Source organism: Anabrus simplex, chromosome 2, assembly GCF_040414725.1.
Source record: "Anabrus simplex isolate iqAnaSimp1 chromosome 2, ASM4041472v1, whole genome shotgun sequence".
Lineage (NCBI taxonomy): Eukaryota > Metazoa > Arthropoda > Insecta > Orthoptera > Tettigoniidae > Anabrus > Anabrus simplex.
Window position 1 is genome coordinate 640,988,185 of NC_090266.1, and position 23,272 is coordinate 641,011,456.

Here is a 23,272-nt window from a genome sequence, read left to right on the forward strand (position 1 = left end):
ATTGCAAAACTGCATAAAATGTTCATGGAGGATCGTCGACTGAAAGTGCGGGAGTTTGCTGAAGCTGTAGAGATGTCTTCTGAACGGGTGTATTATATTTTAACCGAAGAATTGGGTATGAAAAAATTATCTGCAAGATGGGTGCCGCAGCTCTTGACATTGGACAATAAACACACCAGATTGGAAATGTCCGAACAAAGTCTGGCCCGTTTTCAGTGCAACCAACAAGATTTTTTGCGCCGGTTTGTGACTACAGATGAAACTTGGGTCCACTACTATATCCCAGAGACAAAACAGCAGTCAAAGCAGTGGAAACATGCTGATTCACCACCACCAAAGAAAGCAAATGCAGTGCGTTCGGCCAGAAAGGTCATGGCCCCAGTTTTCTGGGATGCAAAAGGCATTCTGCTGATAGATTATCTTCCTACTGGTCAAACAATTATGGGGCAATACTATGAAAACCTCCTAGACCAACTACAGGAAAAGATACGCGAAACAAGGCCTGGTTTGGCAAGGAAAACGGTCATCTTTCATCAGGACAACGCTCCGCCGCACACAAGTGTTATTGCCATGGCAAAACTTCATGAACTGGGGTACGAATTGTTGCCACATCCACCTTATTCACCTGATTTGGCACCCTCAGACTTTCATCTATTCCCCAAGCTGAATATGTTCCTCGGTGGATGGAGATTTTCTACTAGGGAAGAACTGACCGCCGAATTGGAGAGATATTTTGCAGGCCTGGAAGAATCTCATTTTCGAGATGGGATCAAGGCATTGGAACATCGCTGGACCAAATGCATTAGTCTACAGGGAGACTGTGTTGAAAAATAAAAGCAGTTCCACCGAGGTAAGATACTTAATTCTAGTACATTCCGAGAACTTTTCAAACCACCTACATATTTACCTTTTCCAGTCCTATAGCACATCGCCTCTCTACCTGAAAGGAGAGTATGGAGTTCAAGAGTACCTGCCTCTCACTTGCATGTTCTGCAAATTAACTCTCTCCTTTTCAACCCCTGCCATGTTGCCTATTTATAAACAGAATAAAATAATTGCGCGGTCTTACACAGAATTTTCCGCTCTTTCTGATTGTCAAGTCATAAATACATGATGATGCTTGTTGTTTAAAGGGGCCTAACATCTAGGTCATCAGCCCCTAATGGAATGAAATGAGACGAAAAGTAATGCCAATTTAAAAGTCCACAACCATCCAGACCAAAATTCAAAACATGATAATGAAGAAGACATGGATGAATATGAATTTAAGACAATCAGTGGATCTGACCCGCAATGCCCCACCTTCCACGAAACTATCTCAAAACAATAGTATTAGTGACCAAGGGACTGCTTCTAAAGCACATTCTTTAAACGATGATACTTGATGTCTAAAGGGAGTCCAAAATCCAGGTCAACGATCCCTCATAATGCTACTTATCACTAGTAAAGTAGAACCATGGTATTTGTCATGTTGCGGTACTAATCAAAAGTAGCATAGATTCGCGGTGTTCCACACATTATGGTACTACTCACAAGTATCGTACGTCGCACAGGTAACTCAGACCTATGGTGTTTCTGACATAATGGTGCCACTCATAGGCAATGCAAACCAATGGTGTTCCTCACACAGGTGTACTAATCATGGGCGCCGGTATTCCCGTGGTGTTCCCCACATAGTGGGTACTAATCACAGACAACGCAGACCCACAGTGTCGCTCAGGTACTATAAACCCACAGTGAACCCACACTCTGCTGCTACTAATCACAAACCGGTTGTACCTAACATAGTGGTACTACTCGCAAGTAAAGGCGACCCATGGTATTCGCCACGTCATGGTACTAATCACAAGTAGTTTCATGGTTCTAATACAATCATCCCTTGGTGGCCCCTTTTAGTTGCCTCTTACGACAGGCAGGGGGCAGTGTGGGTGTATTCTTCATCTGCGTCCCCACCCAAAGGGGGAAATCATAAATAATTAATACAAGACCTAATTTTCATAATTACATAAGGGGAGACTGCAAATTTGGCAGTACCTTTAATTTGCACTATTTTATGTTTTAATTAATTCCAACTAATCCAAGTCAGTTTTGTAAAGTTCAAGTGTGCACCAACAAAGTGCAGCATCTCTGAAATATTGCGGATTTTTGCTGAGCGTACCGAGCGCTATCAGCGGCTGTATGGGGAAGCATTAGTTGTTCGCAGTTGAATGTTCACTGAAAGCAAGTGGTGGTTGTAATACTGGGGTTGATTTTTAAAATTTAGATTTACTAGCAACCTATTGAAAGTTATTTATACACCATTTTGAAGATTAATTATCTGTATACAAGGTAAGATCAAAATGTTCTGCATAAATTATGTTTAAAAGGAATAAGTGCTTAATGTAAGTGTGATTTTTTTTAAAGGCATGATGCACTTTTTGCTGGTGTGTTCATTCGCCATGATTCCAAATTGTCATTTCCTGCCACTTATGGGCCACAATGCGTACTATAAGGGTATGTTACATTGGCTGTTGTAATCGCAGCCAAGGTAAAAGGCTTCCTCAAAGGAAATTGAAGAAAACCAACGAGGGAAGACTTCTTCCCAATATTTGAGGTGTGCTACATGGAGACTATGTCCATGGGGAACATCTGCAATGGCCTCCGAACCACAAGGATTCATCCTTTCAACAGGGATGCCCTTTCAGAGGACATTTACCATTCTGGAGCAGTGTATGGCACGGACGGTACGCAACAGTCAGGAGACAAAATGAAATTGCCACCGCGGTTTCCAAGTGAACGCCGAAGACGTAATGCACGGAGGGAGAGCTCGGATGGTTAACAGTTTTGCTTCTTCAACTTCAAGTATAGGCCTAAATGATGATGTGGAAATAACTGAGAATCAGAAGAAGACCAGCCCAAGTGGCAGATGCAACGCTGACACAACATGAAGCACATTGCCAAATAAAGATGTCTGCAAAACATGTGATCAGTCAGTCGAGGAGGATTGTGATGGTGAATCCTGGATTCATATTACAAGATGTCTGGATTGGTATCATGAGTTTTGCCAAGGACTGGATCAGTACTGACAGAATATCAAATGCAATGAGTGCAGGGAGAAATGACTAAACATAAATTACAGAATATCTGAATAACAACACTATTGCCAAATTTAACAAGTACTATTGCCAAATTATCCTAGAGACTTGCCAATTTACACAAGTGTGTTATAATTAATTGCAATTCATCTATGAGACATTTCTTAATTTTAGCTGTTGTTTTAAAATGTAGATTCTTAAGAGAAAATGTCCTGAGTGTAAATACCCAATGTATAAGATTACGGAAATATAATTTGTTGTTATTAAGCCAGCCCAATTGTTAAAAATATTGCCAAATTTGCCGAGTCTACCCTATTTTGGTGTGAATCTATATTTCTACAGATAAATACCTTAACATGGGATAGACAAAGACACCAATGATCCAAACAGATAAAGATTTTTTTTAAATTGCCAGATGTTGATAGAAAATACTTTCTTACCCCAGACAATAATTGACGTAAGAAGGAAGCTATAATTTTAAAAATTAAATACTTAAAAATCCTCAAATGGTAACACAGGAAAGTTAGGCAGGAGTAATCTATTTTGTTAACTGTACGCTGATGACCAAGTGAGAAGAAATGTTTCAAGTTTATAAATGCCCGAAATAGTTTTCAACTAAACCAGAGCTCACTATCAGATAACATTCATAAGTTATTGCACTTCTGCCCAGCACAGCATTTCGATGCACCAGCAACAGGTTCAGATTCGGTTGACCGTGGACCATCCATGGACAGAGATGAATTTACAAATAAGGAATAACACCACTACCTGCAGATAGTGGACAGGCCTAACAGTATATAAAGTATTTTAACCATTACTTTCCTATATTATTTTACAGAAAATCTTTTTTATTATAACATATTATTAAAAGAAAAATTTAAAATTTATTACAATGTGTGCATTTAAATCATCCTTTGAACTTTGCCGTATCATACCTAAATAATTGTACTGTTGTTTGATCTGTAGGGCATGAGGTACAATTGTACGCAACAAACAAATATATTGCCGGGCTGAGTGGCTCAGATGGTGGAGGCCCTGACTCTTTGACCACAACTTGGCAGGTTCGATCCTGGCTCAGTCCAGTGGTATTTGAATGAGCTCAAATACGTCAGCCTCGTGTCGGGAGATTTACTGGCATGTAAAAGAACTCCTGTGAGACTAAATTCCGGCACCTCAGCATCTCCGAAAACCGTAAAAATTTAGTTAGTGGGACGTTAAGCCAATAACATTATTATTATTATTATTATTATTATTATTATTAAACAAATATATTGGGAAATTTGAGGTTTTTTACTAAAAACATGCCTCTTGCATCATGTGCCTGGCCTTGCACAACTTGGTATGTGCAGTAGACGTGGCATCAGCATGGCCAGTTTAACGTGTACTGTCTTTTAAGGGCGAGACACACCATAGAAAAATATGTACTCAAGCTGTACGCACTCATTGTTGACATGTTGGTAATAGAGTACAGATGTGCTACCTTGTACAGCAGCACAGCTGACAGAATTGAGTCACATAATTAAGAATAATAATTATTATGTTATTGGTTTTACATCCCAGTAACTTCTTTTTATGGTTTTCAGAGATCCCGAGGGGCCGGAATTTTGTTCTGCAGCTTTCGTATGTGCCAGTAAATCTTATCTACCAACACGAGGCTGTTGTATATCAGCACCTCTGAATACCTAAGGACTGAGACAGAATCAAACGCACCGTGTAGGTGTAAGAAAGGTAGTCCTCAACCGTCTGAGCCACTCAGCCCAGAGCACATAATCATAGTCATGCAAATAATTCAATGCTTCCTGATACAAATGTCTCTTTATTCTACACTGATTTGCACAAAGAAGAAGAGCAACTACTAGCATAGGACCAGGCAGCATCTAGCTGTGCGAGAAGCACCTCAAACTGAAGTCTACACCTGCAACATCTCCCTTGTGACTTATCACTACGAAGCATACACATACCAGGAAATGCAAGTGTTTAAATTTGAACTGGTTGTCAGTGAAATCTGAAGAATAAACAACAGACTTGCACTCAAAAGGTGCTCATATAACAAGAGGCACTAAACGTGTATAAATTAAGCTAAACAATAAAATTCAGGAAATGGCCACAAAAAGTTAAAATAGATTAGTTACACAACTTTGCAACGGAACGTTATACCGTATTTACGTGAATAATCCCTGCATGTTTCTAAAAAAAAATCTGAGGCACAAAATTGGGGTGCATGTTTTATTTGCATCAATGTTGGCAACACTCTCCTGGCTCACCTAGTTTTCGATACTGGGTGCACAGTTACGCTTTTTGTATCTGCAGATGGAGGAAAACCACCCCCATATGTCATATTTAAACGGAAAACAATTCAGACTCTTCATTTAAAACTGCCTTTATATTTTTTTTAAAAAATAGCATTTTACACAGAAAATTAAATTCAAAATTTCTCCGTGTCACGATAGAATGTGTCTTCATAACGTGCAGGGGTAGTAGTCCAATGGTTTGGTCACTAACCGGACTTAACGATTCAGACCAATCTATCCAACATAGAATACTCTGCTATTGCCATACTAAATGCTTTATTGTAGTCCAGTGGTTTTGTCACTAACCACACCTAACCGATCCAGACCAATGGCTTGGTCCGTAGCCAGACCAAGTTTGAAATCCACGTATATTTTTAACAGTTTTCCATTGAACTTGTTGAATATATTTTTAATATTGAAGCTATGTACATTTTAACGTTAATTTCCATTGAATTTGTTGAGTGTTTATCTCGGATTTTTATGTATCACTGTTAATAAAAGATTTGGTTATGTTCTCTGAATAGAAAAGTAATGAAGCACAACATTGGCATATAATCCACTCCTCTTAATTATCACTGGGGGGCCATGTTAGGTTTTATCTCCCCGTCTGATAAACATACCATAGTCTTCACTCCATGTCTACTCTGGAAAAATGCAGAAATTGAACCCAGGCCTTAGGCTCATAATCTGGGATAATGCAGGGTGTATCATCACATTTCCAGTCCAATTAACAAATATTCCATCTGTGCTTTTGTCTGTTCATTGGTCAAATTTTTTAAAAAGTTGCTATTTTTGTGACAGTCATGACCATTTAAGATCGTACTTTAGGGGAAGGTCCAAGATATCTCCATTGATACTGGTCCTATCGACGGCAAAAGTTCAGCTACTGCAACAATTTTTCAGCGCATATATCTAGGCATGATTGCACTGGCATTTGTTTACTCTAGCTGACTTCTCGCGATGATTGTCGACCGTGTTTTATCTCGGATTTTTATGTATCACTGTTTTTGTCGTATGCCTTTCTTCTTTGATATTTTGCTGATGATGACCTCTAAGCCAGGTCAAAACATGTCCAAGGTATTTTAAACAACTATGTAACTCTTAAACAAACCATTTAATAAATGGCAGAAATGTAATGAATAGGTGGACCTAATATAATTGAATTCTTTTAAAATTACGTCTCAGATATTCAAAGTCAATACAGATCCAGAATGAAGTTCATTACTTGTAATCAACTGTCTGAGCCACTCAGCCCAGCATTTGCCAATTATTCAACCAGTCATACTAGTAGCAGCGCTACTTTTAAATTTACGAAGTAGCAGATTGGTTTGGACTGTGATGGAGGAAAAATTATTGGACTATGATGAAGCAAACGGGGTTTGGGGGCATAAGGTTAGGGCCGTGAAGCAGCCGTTAGGCCTCTAGCATTTCATACGGTGATAGTAGGTATTGACAAAGCCATTGGTCTGGATTGGTTAGGTCCGGCTAGGGACCAAGCCATTGGTCTGGATCGGTTAGGTGTGGTTAGTGACAAAACCACTGGACTACAATAAAGCATTTAGTATGGCAATAGCAGAGTATTCTATGTTGGATAGATTGGTCTGGATCGGTTAGGTCGAGTTAGTGACAAAACCATTGGACTATGATCAAACAAAGGGGCTCTGGGGGCGTAAGCCCCCAGGTCAGGGCCATGAAGCGGCTGTTAGGCCTCCAGCATTTCATATGGAGATAACAGCTAGAAACAAAGCCAATTGGTTTGGATTGTTAGGTCCGACTAGTGACAAAACCATTGAACTACAATAAAGCATTTAGTACGGCGATAGCAGAGTATTCTATGTTGGCTGGATTGCATTTAGTTGTGTTGTTATTGTGTGTGGGTTGGTAACGGAATTCATTTTACTTGATTGCTGGGAGTAACATCCTATCTGTCTCAGCCAATGGAAATGCTGCTGTGTAGTTAAGTGATGAACAATGGTGCGGGATAAATTGTATTAGTTTATAAAAGTAAAATGTACTTCTGGGGAATGGTGGATGGGTCCCCTAATGTCGCAGTGAACACATCTCTCCTCTTCAAGGTATTTTTCATAAGATTTTAAATCCCTTATGATGCTATAAAACTTATGTTGCACATACTGTATTTCTACCCTATCAATAAATGATATTTAACACAAGTTGTAAAAAATACCATTTGAAATGTATCATATGTTCTCACCATATAAGAAATAATAACAGAGATACTCACAATTATTACCCTTTTCACAAATTCACAAGTATCTCCAGATGCACTAGTTCTATCCAGGTAACGTGCATAACAATTGCCAATCTGTTATAACAGATACACTTTTTTTTTCTTTGCCAGAGGTTTAATGTTGCACTAACAAATGTAAGGTTTTTTGTAACAGAAGGATGGTTAACGGCTAGGAGTAGGAAGGCAGTGGCTGTGGCGTGATGTGAAAATAAAAAACCATCTTCAGGGTTTCCAACAATGGGATTCAAACCCACAATCTCCCGAACGCAAGCTCACACCTACACAACTCGAACTGTGTAGCCAGGTCACTGGGTTGATACATTTTTACTCCAAGAGCTACAATAATGGAGATATTCAGGAATTTACATTTTTACTGCCTAGTCCATTCAATGTTGAGCATCGCCAAAGGGCCTTGCTGGCTGCTTGTTGTTTAAAGAGGCCTAACATCTAGGTCATCAGGCCAATCACCGATGGGGAAATACTGTTCACCTGTTATAGAAAATGTACTAACTGGCGATGGTGACTGTATTTTTATAAGCTGCAAGACTGTGTAGTAACCACCCCCTACTGATCAGGAAGATAAAGATTACTACTGTATCAGAATAAGAAAAACACATGAAGAAGCACTCGCCCAAGAAATGAGGGAGGGGGGAAAAGGAATCAAAGAAGGAAGGGTTATCAACTCTAGCAGGAAATTTAGTTTGTGAGTAAACAAGGTCAGTGGAAAGCAAAGGGAAACTACTACTGATATTTTTCCCTTGACAACCTCATGGCTTTGCTCATTTTTAAATGCTTCTGGAGTTTCATTCAGGAGGGGTATGGGGGCAGGAGTGAGAGAAGCCGCCATATCAACTAATCCATGGTATTAGAAAGACTGGAGCATGGAATGTTTGTGGACTCCTACAGCTGGGAAAACTAGCAATCGTAGAGAATGAAATAAGCGCTCATGATCTAGATATTCTTGGGTTAAAGGGAAAGGAAATGGCCATTTTGTGAGTCATGGAAATAACATAAGTGTATTTTTCTGGAAGTGGTGATGAAAGTCAAAATGGCGTTGCTATGAATTATAAACATATCAGGGATTGGATCATTCCCATTAAAATATATTCTTCTCCTTGTAAGCCTAACATTATTCAGGTTTATGTTCCTACTGCTGCAGCAACTGATGATGAAATCGTAGAACTTTATGATCAACTGGAACACGTTATAATTCAGACCAACTTCAATGCCAAGATTGGGGACACGACAAATGATAAACATAGGCGACTACTTGTTGGACTCTATAGCCTAGCCTAGGGGAGAGGAATGAATGAAGAGAGCTCCTACTGGAGTTCTGCATCGGAAACTATACCCCATTCCATCATCACCCAAGACGTTTCTACACACGGATCTCGTCTGGAGAAAGGTTCCAAAATCAAACTGACTTCCCATTAGTGCAACGACGCAGGAAGATATCTGTCTTTGATTGGAAGACAATTCCTGGAGCTGACCGCGGAACAGATCATAATCTATATCGGTATAACAATAAGGACCAGGCTGAAATTTCTACAGTAAGGGCTGGGGCAAAGAAGCTAAGACTTACTAACGAGAAATCTCTTCAAGAATTCTGTAAAAACATAAGATCCAAACCTAAAGATTTAACAATGAATGAAGAAGCAGCATCTGAGATGCGGAATGGAATCAAGGACGTTGTGTCAACATCTCAGACTGCCCAGAGACCACCAAGTGAAAAACATCCCTGGATATCGCTAACCACCCAAAAATTAATTGAAGTGAAGTAATCTGCAATGCATACTATCCGGGATGAAGAAAGATACAGGAGTCTGTGTACGGAAATACAGAAAAACTGCAGAATGTATATGCCACAGTTCATTAACACATTCTGTGAGGAAATAGCACAATATCGATTCAGACTCGAGAACTCTCCAGAAAACTTTCAAGCTTTACTAGCAAAAGTGAGCACAGCATATGGACTGAACAATAACCTTAGTAAATCCAAAATCTGTGGCTTGGTTCTAAAAGGGCCAATGTCATTTTTTATTGAAATTGAGATACTGACTGATACAAACTTGTTTTATCCTGGCTTGCAACATGTTAAAAGGGCCAATGTCTCTAAATACTAAACGAACAGTTCATGTTTAATTAAATAAGCCCTTGCCAATAATGTTAGATTACCAATAAAGATTAGAGACCTGGCAATTTTTAAAGAATACGATAGAAAAAAATAGTGTTTAATAAGGTGACTTCCACAAAGAAAGTATAAAGTTATTTAAAGTTAGTTGTTGAAAAAAATAATTGGGAAACTATAAGCAAAACTTCAAATGCTCATAGCTCAAAAACAGGTTTTTTGACATTGGCCCTTTTAGAACCAAGCCCTAGAAATAATAACTGATTGAGGATGATAGATCCAGATGTAAATTAAGGAGACTGGAAGCAGTACACTATATTGTCTGTCTTGGATCAACTATCTGCTACATAGGATGCAGAAATGAAGAGGATCAACTCAGGAAGAGTTGCCGTGAAGAAACTTGCCAAGATCTGGAAGAACAGAGCAATAAAAAACAACACTAAGGAAGAATAAGTTTTGAGATGGAAACAGTACTGTGAAGAGCTGTACACAGAGGATATTAACACCCTATAAGATCAAAGTCCAACACAACATTCCACATGTCTTCTTACAGAGTGAAATTGAGAATGCTATCAAACATCTAATGAATCACAAGTCCCCAGGTGTTGATGAAATAACCAGAGAGATGTTAAAAGAGGTGGGTGAGGAAGGTACTGATGTGCTCCACACATTGCATAACAAACAGAGTATGGCACATAGGAGAGTGGCCAGAGGATTAGACAAGCTCCCTCCTAATCATACTGCACTAGAAGAGCTCAATCAGAAACGGTTCTATCATATCACAGCACTCATATCCCATGCCAGTGACGTCATGTATATCATAAATCAGCATCTTAATCCTTACATATTACTTACATATGTGCAGAAAAGCAGGTTTCATGGAAGGCAAAGGAAGATGGGAACAAATTTGCACCATCAGACAAATAGAGAAATGTAGTCTTTTGTGTTCCTGTTCTCATTAGCTTCCTCAACTACATAAATGCTTTCGATAATGTTAACTGGAAAATGTTGTGGCAAGTACTTGCAGAATGCAGTGTCCCAGCACATTTATTGGAACTACTACTTGTGCTATATAGAAATCACACTGCCACTGTCAAAACAAGTGCTAGTGACTCAAAATTCTTCAGAGTATCTAAGGGTGTTAGACCTCAACAGGAGGTATCTCTATCGGTGGCAAAATTATTAATACAGACCTGCCAACTTACAAAAGTCAAAAACCAGGAGAATTCTTTTTTGCTGCATATTCCGTCATCTTACTACACATCATTGTCGACGTAACTTGGAAGACTATTGAACACATTATATCAAATAGGTTATAAAGATAATAGCGGAAACTCTCTCGAAAGTGCATAGCTTTCCGACGAGAGAGCGCCACTAGCACTATCTAGCGCCTTGCAGTGTAAAAACAAACAGCTGTCGACTGCTCCTTGTGGTTGCTATGACATAATACCTGAACCAGAGATTTTGAAATTTCACCTGTACACAAAAATGAATTGGTTTTAAGTTTTAAAGGAATTACAGAATAGCCTTTCAAGTACAAAATGTTTGATCTGGGGTTATATGATTTTATTAGTCACGAAATAAGGTATGAAATGTAACATCCATTTTAGGCCTACAGCTAGACCAAAACTACTGGATTTTTCATGTGATAGCCTACTGTCTACAATTTTCACATATGTCATGAAGAGTGACAACTACATACATTCAAAAATAACTTAGCCTACTGTACACATGCTATTTTTCACAAATTAAAGCTTAGCCATGACAAATTTCTGTAACAATTTGCATAAAACTACAGGCCAAGCAACAGTATGTACTGACAACCATGTGCATACCATAATTATATATATATATTATGTACATCCAAATGCACTTGAACATGAAATTACATATGCGTTACTTTCTGTAATTTGGCATTTTCTTTCCCTGCTGAGATGTGTAGGAACCATTTGTTTTATTTACAAAAGCTTTATTGAGGACTGCAAAGTATTTATGGGCCAACAAGGAATAACAATTGTCACACATACCTTCTACACTAACATATTCATTCATTAAGGTCTTCACTAACTTGTCTTTGACACCTTGAGTGCTTTCACACATGAATTTATTTACATTATTCTGAAAAACTCTGGACATTTCAGAACACAGCACGTGAGAACATTCATTGGGGAAAATCATGTTACATGATTCATATTTCTTCACTAATATGAGGAAGTTTTCAGGGTCATGGGAATTAAGTGACATCAAAACATTTTTACACTCATTGCCCAACCAATAACATAATTGTCTGCTTTTGCCTGTGTAGTTTGCACATTACTGTTGATGATCTCATTTTCTTCATTACAATTAGGTCTCTCTCATTCACAGTGTAACTTATTTTCAAATAATTGTATTTGGTTAGGAATACTGAAGTGGCAACAGTCTCACAACTGCTATCTTGTGATGGGGACAGTAAGTTATTTATCATAATAGTTCTAATGCTCATAGAAATTTAGATGCATCTGGAGTGACATTATTGCCCCTTGGTTCGTACCCCACTGTTGGCAGCCCTGAAAATGGTTTTCCGTGGTTTCCCATTTTCACACCAGGCAAATGCTGGGGCTGTACCTTAATTAAGGCCATGGTCGCTTCCTCCCAACTCCTCGCCCTTCCCTGTCCCATCATCGCCATAAGACCTATCTGTGTCGGTGCGACGTAAAGCAACAACAAAAAAAATAATTTAAAAAATATATATATATTGCCCCCTTACCCCTGACAATGGCAAATGTATTTTCCAGACAATCTTGTGTCAGTCTTCTAGAGAAGAGAAATTGAAAATCAAATCGTTCCTTCAATTCTGACCACAAAAGCTTAAAAGCAGTGATTTAATCTATCCAAACTTGAATACATATTTGGTTCAGTTCACTATTAGCACCCCATTACAAGATATTGGAATCACTCCGTATTGACGGTTTTCACTTTACAAAGGTGAAAAATTGAGTGTATACATAATATATTCCATCATTAGATGGAGTAATCAAATTCAAACATGTTTCGGCTCGTTTGAGCCATCTTCAGTGAAAAATGGGGGGTGTTTGAAATTATTAACATAATACAAGCTAAAACATGCCAAAAAATCATAATGAAGGAACAAATGAAAAAAACAAAAGAGAGCCCAGACAGAAACAAAATTAGCACAATATACAATATTTACATCATAATGTGGAGCAAATAACAACTCGCTGCGATAAAATTCAGTGAAACAGGGGTTAATACAAAACATAACTGAAACTAAAAACTGTGTTAACCTATGAAGAAAAGAAATGAAAACAAATGATACAGATGGAAATTAACAATAAGTGCACATAGTGAGGTTGCGGACCTCTTAGTTTACAAAATATTGGTTTTGTAACGATACAAAACAGGATGAAATCGCTAAGAGGTCCACAACCTCACTATGTGCACTTATTGTTCATTTCCATCTGTATCATTTGTTTTCATTTCTTTTCTTCATAGGTTTACACAGTTTTTAGTTTCAATTATGTTTTGTATTAACCCCTGTTTCACTGAATTTTATCGCAGCGAGTTGTTTTTTGCTCCACATGATGTAAATATTGTATATTGTGCTAATTTTGTTTCCGTCTAGGCTCTCTTTTGTTTTTTCATTATGTTTTTTGACAGTGTTTAGCTTGTATTATGTAAATTATTTCACCCCCCCCCCCCTTTTCACTGAAGATGGCTCAAACAAGCGAAACATGTTTGAATTTGATTATTCCGTCTAATGATGGAATATAATATTATGTACTGAATTAGGAGGATACACTCAATTTTTCACCTTTGTCAAGTATTAGCACCCCTGTATAACACAATAATCTGCCTTGGACATTTTGCAATTTCTACCAATTTTTCCAAATGATTAGAATTACTGCAAAAGGGGTTTTCTATACTGCTTAGGGCTACAACATTTTGAGGAATCGAAGATGTCAAATAGTATGTCACACATTTCAATGAAATCAGCTGTAATAGCCGCAGAGGGTGGTAGAGACTTAAATTGAACATGCACCTTTATGCCACAATCAACAGAATGACTCAAAGTCCGAACAGCTAAACACACTCTCATTGGTGAAAAGGGGGGGGAAATAAAAAACATTGTTTTGTTAATTTTGGAGCTAACCTGGACACAATGGTTGAATCTTTGTTATAAAATTCTTCAATATGAGACAAGCTACAAATTTTCCCTCCTACATTGAAATCATACTTTTTTAGATTGTTTCTCACTGATTTAATAAAGTGAGGGGCTTCATAGAAATAGTATATTTTTTTTCATAATTTATTTCAATATATGGTTTGTCTTAACTGACCCCCAGAATTTTCCTCATTTTAACATTGTTTGCCCCTTGATAACAACCTACAGTCTTGGGTACTAGTCTAGTGTCCCGAATTTTCACTAATGCATTAATGTACTGGTATCATTAATGCTCTGCCCTGACATAGTATCTCCAGTCAAATAATATCCTATAATTTGCTTGAAACTGAGGTACAGACCTTTAACCACTACGACCTTAGCCTGATTCATACCTGCCAACTTTTGAAAAGGGCTATCAGTAAAACTCACGCATGACAAAACATCTAACAATTTTCAACATACCCCGACTTGACAAGAATAATAATACTTCTGGGCTACAAAATACAATAATTCATGCTTTAAACAAGATACTTCAATGAAACCATATCTACTTACATCACAGGCCAATGATTTGTAGATGAACATAACAATCAAGAAGAAATAGCTGCAGAGGGTGGTTAAACAGCAGCAGGCATGGTGAATATTAGTTTGGAGCATACATGACAGGACTTCCTTGATAAATTAAGCAGATATGTGATAATTGAAAAAGGCTTTAAACAATAAAACTTGTTTAACATAACACAGCCAAGAAATAATATAACACACACTGCAAATCACATGCTAGTTTGACTTTAGTCATAGTTGTGACCTTTCTAGCTTCCTGCAAAAGGTCTTGAGAAAATGTTTTGTCATAAAAGAAACCAGAACTCCTGGTCTTCAAAATAGAAACAGACTCCAGAGATTCATTGGACATGCATGATCTGAACTCTGTTCCATTTATCTTCACAAGGCTGAAAACACGTTCACATTCTGCATTGCTATGGGGTATGGTGAGAATAGAGAGCATTACTCTAGAAACTCGGTTATACTTAAGAAGTTCATCGGCTCCACGAATTCTTGATATTTGTGCCCAACTGGAATCACTTGCAGCATCTTGATTTGCAGCTGAAGTGTCATCTACCTGAAGCGCTGTGAACTGCCTCTGAAGCTCATTCATCACCTCGTCTGTAGTTTCATTCTCTTCCTTGCATAACATGACAGGAAACTTTTCCAAGGAAGAACGAATGGAAGAAAACTGTGCAGCTGTGGAAATTTGTTGATGATTTAGTCACAGGCAGTACAAAAGCAGTTTCTCACTGATGAAAAAACAAGGGATTTATCTGTATCCTAGAAATCATTCACTATGTTCGAAGTCTGAATGCCAATAACTACTGTAACTCATCACTTAAAAGTTTCTTCCACCATGTGCAATATTAATATCACATCCACAGACCGTGCAAAAGGCAAATTTTTCTCCCTTTCTTGATTTTAGTAGGCATGGAAAATCAACAGAATATGGTTCTGCAAGTACTGTTCCTTATTGGATTTATTCATGATAATCTACAATAAGAATGTAGCGTACGAAAATATCCGAGAACAAATGTCTCGATATGTACTGAAAATGAACCTGGATCACTGAATGTCGCATAAAATTATAACATAAACACTCAAGGCAGTCAAACACTTCATTAAAACATGTCAAAGCACACAAAGTCTTAAACCACTAAATGAACACGACAACAACCCCGTAAACAAATAATAGGCACATGGTAAACAGCATACACACACTTGGAAAGAATGTAATTCTTCACCTTCTTCTTTATAATTTAATGGGCTTCGCTAATAGCGGTATACCCAGTCACTGGAATACAGGAGACTGCGAAGCACGAAGTTATAAAAACTCGAAACTCTTCATTAAAATATGTCATAACCTTAAAAGGCCAAAACTTTCGAGGAACGCAAATTTCATGAACAAAGTACATCAAAGAATATAGGTTAAATCACAACAAGCGAACAGAGCGGAACAAGGAATTTTCGGAGCAAAGACTGTCGACACCTTAGATTCACATGGAAGAACTGTTATGCCGGCTTTAAATTCTATTCCAATAACGACATAAACATCATACGGTTAAAAATACTGATCATATCAAAGAATGAGTTATCAACTATCGTGGACTTGCCTTCGACCAAGACTGAGCCTGCTTCGACCCACGCAAAAAATCAATTGTACTGAAGTGGACCAATTATCTAATGTTAACAATTCAAATATCTGTACGGGAAGTTGTAAAATGACACCGTCCGTCCGTAAAACCATAAAATGCTGCAATATCCATAAATTTCACAGATAAACCGTAAAAGTTGGCACGTATGCTAATTACATATAACTCTCTTTCAGTAACATTTAAGTCAGACAAGATTTCTGAACCTGTGTCTACAAACCCGGTAGAAATATAGTAATTGGGCCTCAAGGATTATTACATATAATATTACTTTAAATGCCGCTGTTCTCACCTTAAAATGATCGTGAAGAAGAGATGTGTTCAATACGCTTGCCAGGGACCAACCCACCTGCCCCTAGAAGTACATTTACTTTTATAACAAATTTATAACTAAAATACTGTTTTAGACGCCATACCCTATTGCTTACAACTGTGACTGGTTCATGTATGGAAGAGGATGACGTCATTGACACCTAGGATGAGGTAGAGATTTTGTTACGGTAAAACTTCCGCAAGCGGGCCGGGCATGGCGCGCCTCGCACTCCGCTCGCTGTACGCACGGAGGCTTGGCGGCGGGTGATGCTGTTACCAACTGTTGAGGAAAAGTGACGATACGTTACAACCACTAAATTAACTTTTTTCTTGCCGTGCGGGCAGTATGCGCCGCGGCGATAGTTAAGAGCCTCTCGAAGGGAGTGTGGCCCCCGAAGGGGGCCACTGTTCTCATGACAGAGCTTGGCTTGGATTTAAAAAGAGTTGAGAAAATGTGACGATATGATACAACCACTAAATTAACTTTTTTCTTGCCGTGCGGGCAGTATGCGCCGCGGCGATAGTTAAGAGCCTCTCGAAGGGAGTGTGGCCCCCGAAGGGGGCCACTGTTTTCATGACAGAGCTTGGCTTGGATTTAAAAAGAGTTGAGAAAATGTGACGATATGATACAACCACTAAATTAACTTTTTTCTTGCCGTGCGGGCAGTATGCGCCGCGGCGATAGTGAAGAGCCTCTCGAAGGGAGTGTGACTGTTCTCATGACAGAGCTTGGCCTGGATTTAAAATGATAGGTTACAGCTACTAAATTACATTTTTTTCTTGACGATCGAGTGTTTATATTTTGCGCGGTGTGGTGTCCCTGTGGCGACCGACCATGCGACCTCTAGCGGGGAAAAAGTTACATAGGCTTCTTCACAGCTGATCGGAGCTGGCCAATGGGAGTAAAGATAATGGTGGCAATTTCTTCCTTCATGCTGTATTACTTTCTGTTTTCCTATAAAAGAAAGAATAGTTTTCGGGGCGGGATGGTGGGATTATAGCAAGCGTAGAGGAAGGATCTCTCCTCTCAGGCACTCCAGGTATTGTAAAACGTTCCTTTTCAATCTTTGCTAATGATGACCAATGCCGGCCCGCTTGCGGAAGCGCCACCTTTGTTACCAACCATTCAGAAGGAAAAATTATGAATAAATGTCATTTATTAGTTTTTACTATATTGCACATCCAGAACAATCTCTGTCATGAGAACAGTGACCCCTTCGGGGCCACACTGCCTTCAAGAGGCTCTTTTCTATCGCCGTGGCGCATACTGTCCGCACGGCAAGAAAAAAGGTCCTTTAGTAGTTGTAAAATGCAAGAAATACTGTAGAATAGAAAGGGTCCCCAAGTCCCTAACAGTTGGCAGCATTGTCGTTCCTCTCGGCACTCCTTTCCAGCGCTACTAGTACGACTGTCAAACTTGCATGCGCCACCTAGTGGTGGCTCATGTTACTAATCCTTGAGGCCCCTTTACTATAATTTTGCCACAAATCCTTCGAACAAGTTGTTTTGAGCACTACAGGTCAACAAACACCCTAAGAGACATTTCATTGATTACCACAGATACGACTTTTCCTTGGGGTTTCATATTTTCACACTTAATTTGTAACAAATCAAGAACCATGCCCTTCATACCAAGCTTTACCTCTGAATTTTGTAGCCAACTTCTCAATGACCTAGTAGTATGTAAACAAAAGTATGTCTGCAAGAACCTGTATGATTTTGGAGAACAGAAATGCAGGGCCAAAGCAAAACTCTTATCTTTAAGCCTGGAGTTTTATAAAGCTATCTGCTATATCACTACAAAAATTATCTTCACAATCACTGATAATATTCTTTTCTGTAGTTTTACTTCTCAGTTTAGTATGATTTAAACTACTTAGCCTAGCTTCCAACACATAATTCTGTTTTTTTATATCTGGACACTGTGTTTTGCAATGCTCTGCACTTTTTTGCCATTTGTGAACACTTTGTGCACTCTTCCTTAACTTTGAAGGTGTCATAACTCGCCACTTCACTTTCACCACCCACTGTTGTTTCTGACTCCAGTTCCTCTGCACTCTTCCTTTTCTTTGGGCTTCTCCTGGGATTGTTTCCTCCGCAGATGGCAAAACTGAGGGGACAGATCCAGGCCAAAGTCTGAAAAGATCAATTAAAAATTAAAAAGTAATAAAGCTATCTTATATAAAGTCTACATAATCTCAAATCCTAATGTCCTAATGTGTTCAAAATACTTACCCCTGACTTAAGAAATTCTTGTTTTTAAAGTCTTCTGTACAAAATGATCTGAACATAAAACATAATTTTTGTTCAAATGTTCTGGTCCATCTCTTTTGGATATATAACATCCAAGTCTGCTTGTCTGCTCCGAATAACCCATTGCTTGCATCTAATACAATCAATTAGTACATCACTTTCTACTGCCGTAAAATCAAGTATTCATTCTATATAAACTGAGTTGTCTAAACATAAATCTAACTAAACATCTAAACTCTTCCTTACATTTCTTTATTTTTTGAAAATCTGTAGAAAGACTGACGCACATGGCCCTCTGTAAATATTGCAACCATATATAATGCAAATACTGCCTACTCCATCCATATTTTCTTTCAACAATTAAATATTATTAACATTTGTCACTAAATTACTTCACAGCTGTCGATGCCTAGTTTTACGTCTACACTGTGAGCCTCTAAAGTGAGCCACAGTCACCGTCACAAGTTTTCACGCCTACTTTCCACTATTATCTTTATAACCTATTTGATTATGCTAAATTATGTAATTACTCTTATTAATGAATTGATTTATCAACACCAAAATATTGCGTGTATTATATAAATACTGAAATACTGCATGTAGGCCCTACCTAAGCTTTAGAACACATGACTTTACTGTAACCATGACGAATATAAGAACAAGTGTGAGGACTCGTCGAGTTAAAGCGCCGCCAGGCAGCGCTAGAGTGGGTAGGCTCCACAGTACCGATCAGCTGGTCGTCGGAATGATGCCAGAGGAAAAGTATTACTCCATAACCGATAAGTATATAGGTCTACACTGTCTTTTAAAAAACAAGCCGAGATTACAATTAAAATACCACGGGCACGGTAGAATGGAAAAAAAAGTGATTTCAAAGAAACTGGAAATTTATTGAACAATTCCCTTCATAAATTATTCCAATCCTTAACTCCCTTCCTATAAACAAATATTTGCCCCAATATGTCCTCTTGAATTCCAACTTTATCTTCACATTGTGATTTTTCCTACTTTTAAAGACACCGCTCAAACTTCTTAGTACCAGGCGAGTTGGCCATGTGATTAGGGGCACGCGGCTGTGAGCTTGCATCCGGGAGATAGTGGGTTTGAATCCCACTGTCGGCAGCCCTGAAGATGGTATTCCATGGTTTCCCATTTTCACACCAGGCAAATGCTGGGCTGTAACTTAGTTCCAACTCCTAGGTCTTTCCTATCCCATCGTCGCCATAAGATATATCTGTGTTGGTGCGACGTAAAGCCACTAGCAAAAAGAAGCAAACTTCTTCATATACTCATGTCATTCCACGCCATCTCTCCACTGACAGCTCGGAACATACCACTTATGACATAGATGATTCCCATAGGAAACCTGAAATATTTGTCCCAAATGAGTAAATTTATAATACCATTTATAATACCGTGGCCTCCACAGTATGCACTAGCCATGCGTCTTGGTGGGTGTGCTATTTACCAACTGATGAGCCCAATTTAGCACACTGGGGCGAAACGCTGGAAAATTTATAATGTCCAATAACGGACCAACTACATTGGTATTACATACCGCTTAGTCAAGCAGCTGGTCTCCTTTCTTCCAAGTCTTCCCAGCCCAAACTATGCAACATTTTTGTAATGCTACTCTTTTGTCGGAATTCATCCAGAACAAATTGAGCTGCTTTTCTTTGGATTTTTCCAGTTCTTGAATCAAGTAATCCTGGCGAGGGTCCCATACACTGGAACCATACTCTAGTTGGGGCCTTACCTTTACATCCTTACTACAACCCCTAAACACCCTCATAACCATGTGCAGAGATGTGTACCCTTTATTTACAATACCATTTATGTGACTACCCTAATGAAAGATCTTTCTTTATATTAACACCTAGGTACTTACAATGATTCCCGTATGGAACTTTCACCCCAATCAAGGCAGTAATTAAAACGGACAGGACTTTTCCTAAACGATATATTACAATTAAATTCATTACGGGACAGTTCGTTGAGAACTTGGAAGCGTTATTCAAACACTGCAATTCCTGTCAAAACCATATTCGAAAAACTTCAATTTCCAGTTGAAGAGCGGAGGGAGAAGAGACAACCCTCCCGCGCTAAGTGGTCTCCGATGCTCCTTCAATCCAGAACATTTACGCACGCATCAAAAAATGCTAGAAAACAGCAGCTAACTAGATCACAGTCTATGCACACAAATACTACTGTACAGATATTAAATAACAAGCAGTAGACTGTTAAATGTAATTAGAACTCATAGAAAATAAGTGTGCTTACTTTCAAGCTCTTCTTCCAGATTCAAATCGCAAAGCTCGAGGCTCTTCACAGCAGCTATTATGTCCGCTCCACGCAGCCTTCTGCGATCACACTGGGTTGCTATCTCACTTGAGGACGACGTAAGGTGGTGCAGAAATAACGAAGCCGATGAAGCCAAGGCAGCTCTCGCCTCAGCTGTAATTTTTACTTTTTTCTCAATAGCTTCGTGCATCAGTCTAGTCACCACACTTTCCGGAAAAGAAGCTTCTTCATATTGAGCCATCACTTGCACTTAGTCTGTTCAGGAGTTAATACACTGCCTTCGTAATGTAGAAAGCGCGCCAAGTCCATCAGCTGATCAATTATAATACTGGGAGCTAAGTGAATGTACAAATTGTACTTGTGAATGTAATCCATAAGGATTGGGGACATTCTGTGGATAAAATTGTGACCGTTTAGAGACAGAAATTTATATTTAAATATATTGTATGTTTTTCTTTACATTTATCACATCAGGATTTACGTAAACAGCTGTTATTAAGATAATGCAGACCACAGTTTCGGTTAGGTATGGTATTATCACATGGCGAGTAATGTAAATTCAGAGGACGTAATACTTTCCGTGGAATTTATTCATTTAATTTAATTGTTGGAAATATAATGTCTTGAAACCTTAAACACAGTGTGTGAAATTTCGCAGTTGCCACAATACTAAGAACACGGCGAAAATACAACTATACAAGTAAATATACATTAATATTTTCATTTTCTTCGCATGAGGGCACGTTACCTTTATGAGAAACGGAAATCATAACCGAAAAAAAAAACCGTTACGAAGAATAAAGGAGTATGTTTCACTCATTTTCAGGAGCTGATGATGAATTCTGGTTTTGACTTTCTTGCTACACAGATTTAGAGCAAGGCGTTATATTGTTGATACAGAGCAAGCATAAAGGTGGACAGTAACTAACTGAACCAACCGTACATATAGTTATTTCTTGGGTGAGTAATGTTGAGTACCCGCTGCCTTTTCTCCCCAAAATCAATGCGAGTAAAAACCATTCCTCGGCAATTTCCGTGAATGTGAGAAGTAACTAATAGATTTTGCTGGTCAGTGAATTAATATTTGGGAAAACATGGGCTATTCCTAAAAAAAAGAAAAAAGGATACAAATATTTGTATGAAAGAAAGGGTCTCAAGAAAGTCTTCGAAAGATAGCGCCAGAAGTGTCAAGAAAAAAAGAACAACGAGAAAGCTACTGTATTTGTGGCCATCTAGAGGTATGGAAGTAAAGTTTATTATTGTACGTTTGTCGTCTCCATATTTGTATTAATGCATAATTATTATTTGTTGGACACAATGACGAGTAAAATACTCAAGCGTTGACCGTGTAGATCACAGTTTAAACCTACTTGTCCTAAAATTACATAGACCTGACTTACGACGCGATTTCAGTTGTTAGTGATCTCACCTGTAATATTAACACAACATTTGTGAATATTTCATAATTACAAGGTACAAACGCATCATGTCCTTGAATTACACCGGACGGAGAAAACCGTTCGCCTCTTAGTGTGACGTCATCCGAGCTACAATACAGCCTGTACATCACAAAGGCAGTGGTTAATTGAAATTTCCATTGCAGTCTTCTTCTTCCTTTTTCATTATAATTTAATGTGCTTCGCTGAATAGCGGTTTACCCAGTCACTGGCCCAATAATGAACACCAAATTATGGAGGAGACGAATACACAAGGATACAGTTAAGAATAGAGTATAATAAATCTACGGCGAAATACAACACACAGGAATTGCACAAGGTACAAGGCTTCACGCCAGAGTGATCCTTCTCGGCGATCTTCTACCACACGAACATGACCGGATCAACGTACAAGGGGAAATGTTTAAGAGGACACGGAACGAAAAAAATGAAAAATAACTTATTATTTTGAATTTTGTATCTGTGACCATTCCCCTTTCCAATGGTGTATCAATTTTGATAATCCTCCTGCTGGAAGTATTTTTAATTAATTCTTTTATAATATGATGCATAGGCTCCAGGCTCCCGCAAGGCAGATAATTTGACATTTAAGGCCGGTCTCCACTGATTAACATTTAACACCAACATGTTAAATTTAACATGTTACAATTGACATGTATATTGTGATTGCATCTTCCAACTGACTTTGCATGTTAACTCAGAATGTTGAGGTTAACACTTTTAACATGTTGGCGTGTTTTCCGCTCCACGTGGAAAACATGTCAAGTCAATTCGTTGTTCGTGAGATGTTGGCACAGCTTCGGCAACTTCTTTGCCGTTTCCATGTCAAAAGATAGCCAAACGAC

General features: G+C 38.6%; 1 protein-coding gene across 1 annotated transcript in view; it reads right to left on the reverse strand.

The window, feature by feature from the left end:
• Positions 1 to 21,302, reverse strand: part of LOC136862984 (DNA polymerase epsilon subunit 3) — a 46,780-nt gene extending 25,478 nt beyond the window's left edge. Inside the window, exon 1 of the mRNA XM_067139289.2 lies at positions 20,950 to 21,302. Within this exon, the coding sequence (XP_066995390.1) occupies positions 20,950 to 21,211 (262 nt within the window). The 5' untranslated portion in view covers positions 21,212 to 21,302. The remainder of the gene's footprint in view (positions 1 to 20,949) is intronic.
• Positions 21,303 to 23,272: the final 1,970 nt, after the last annotated feature.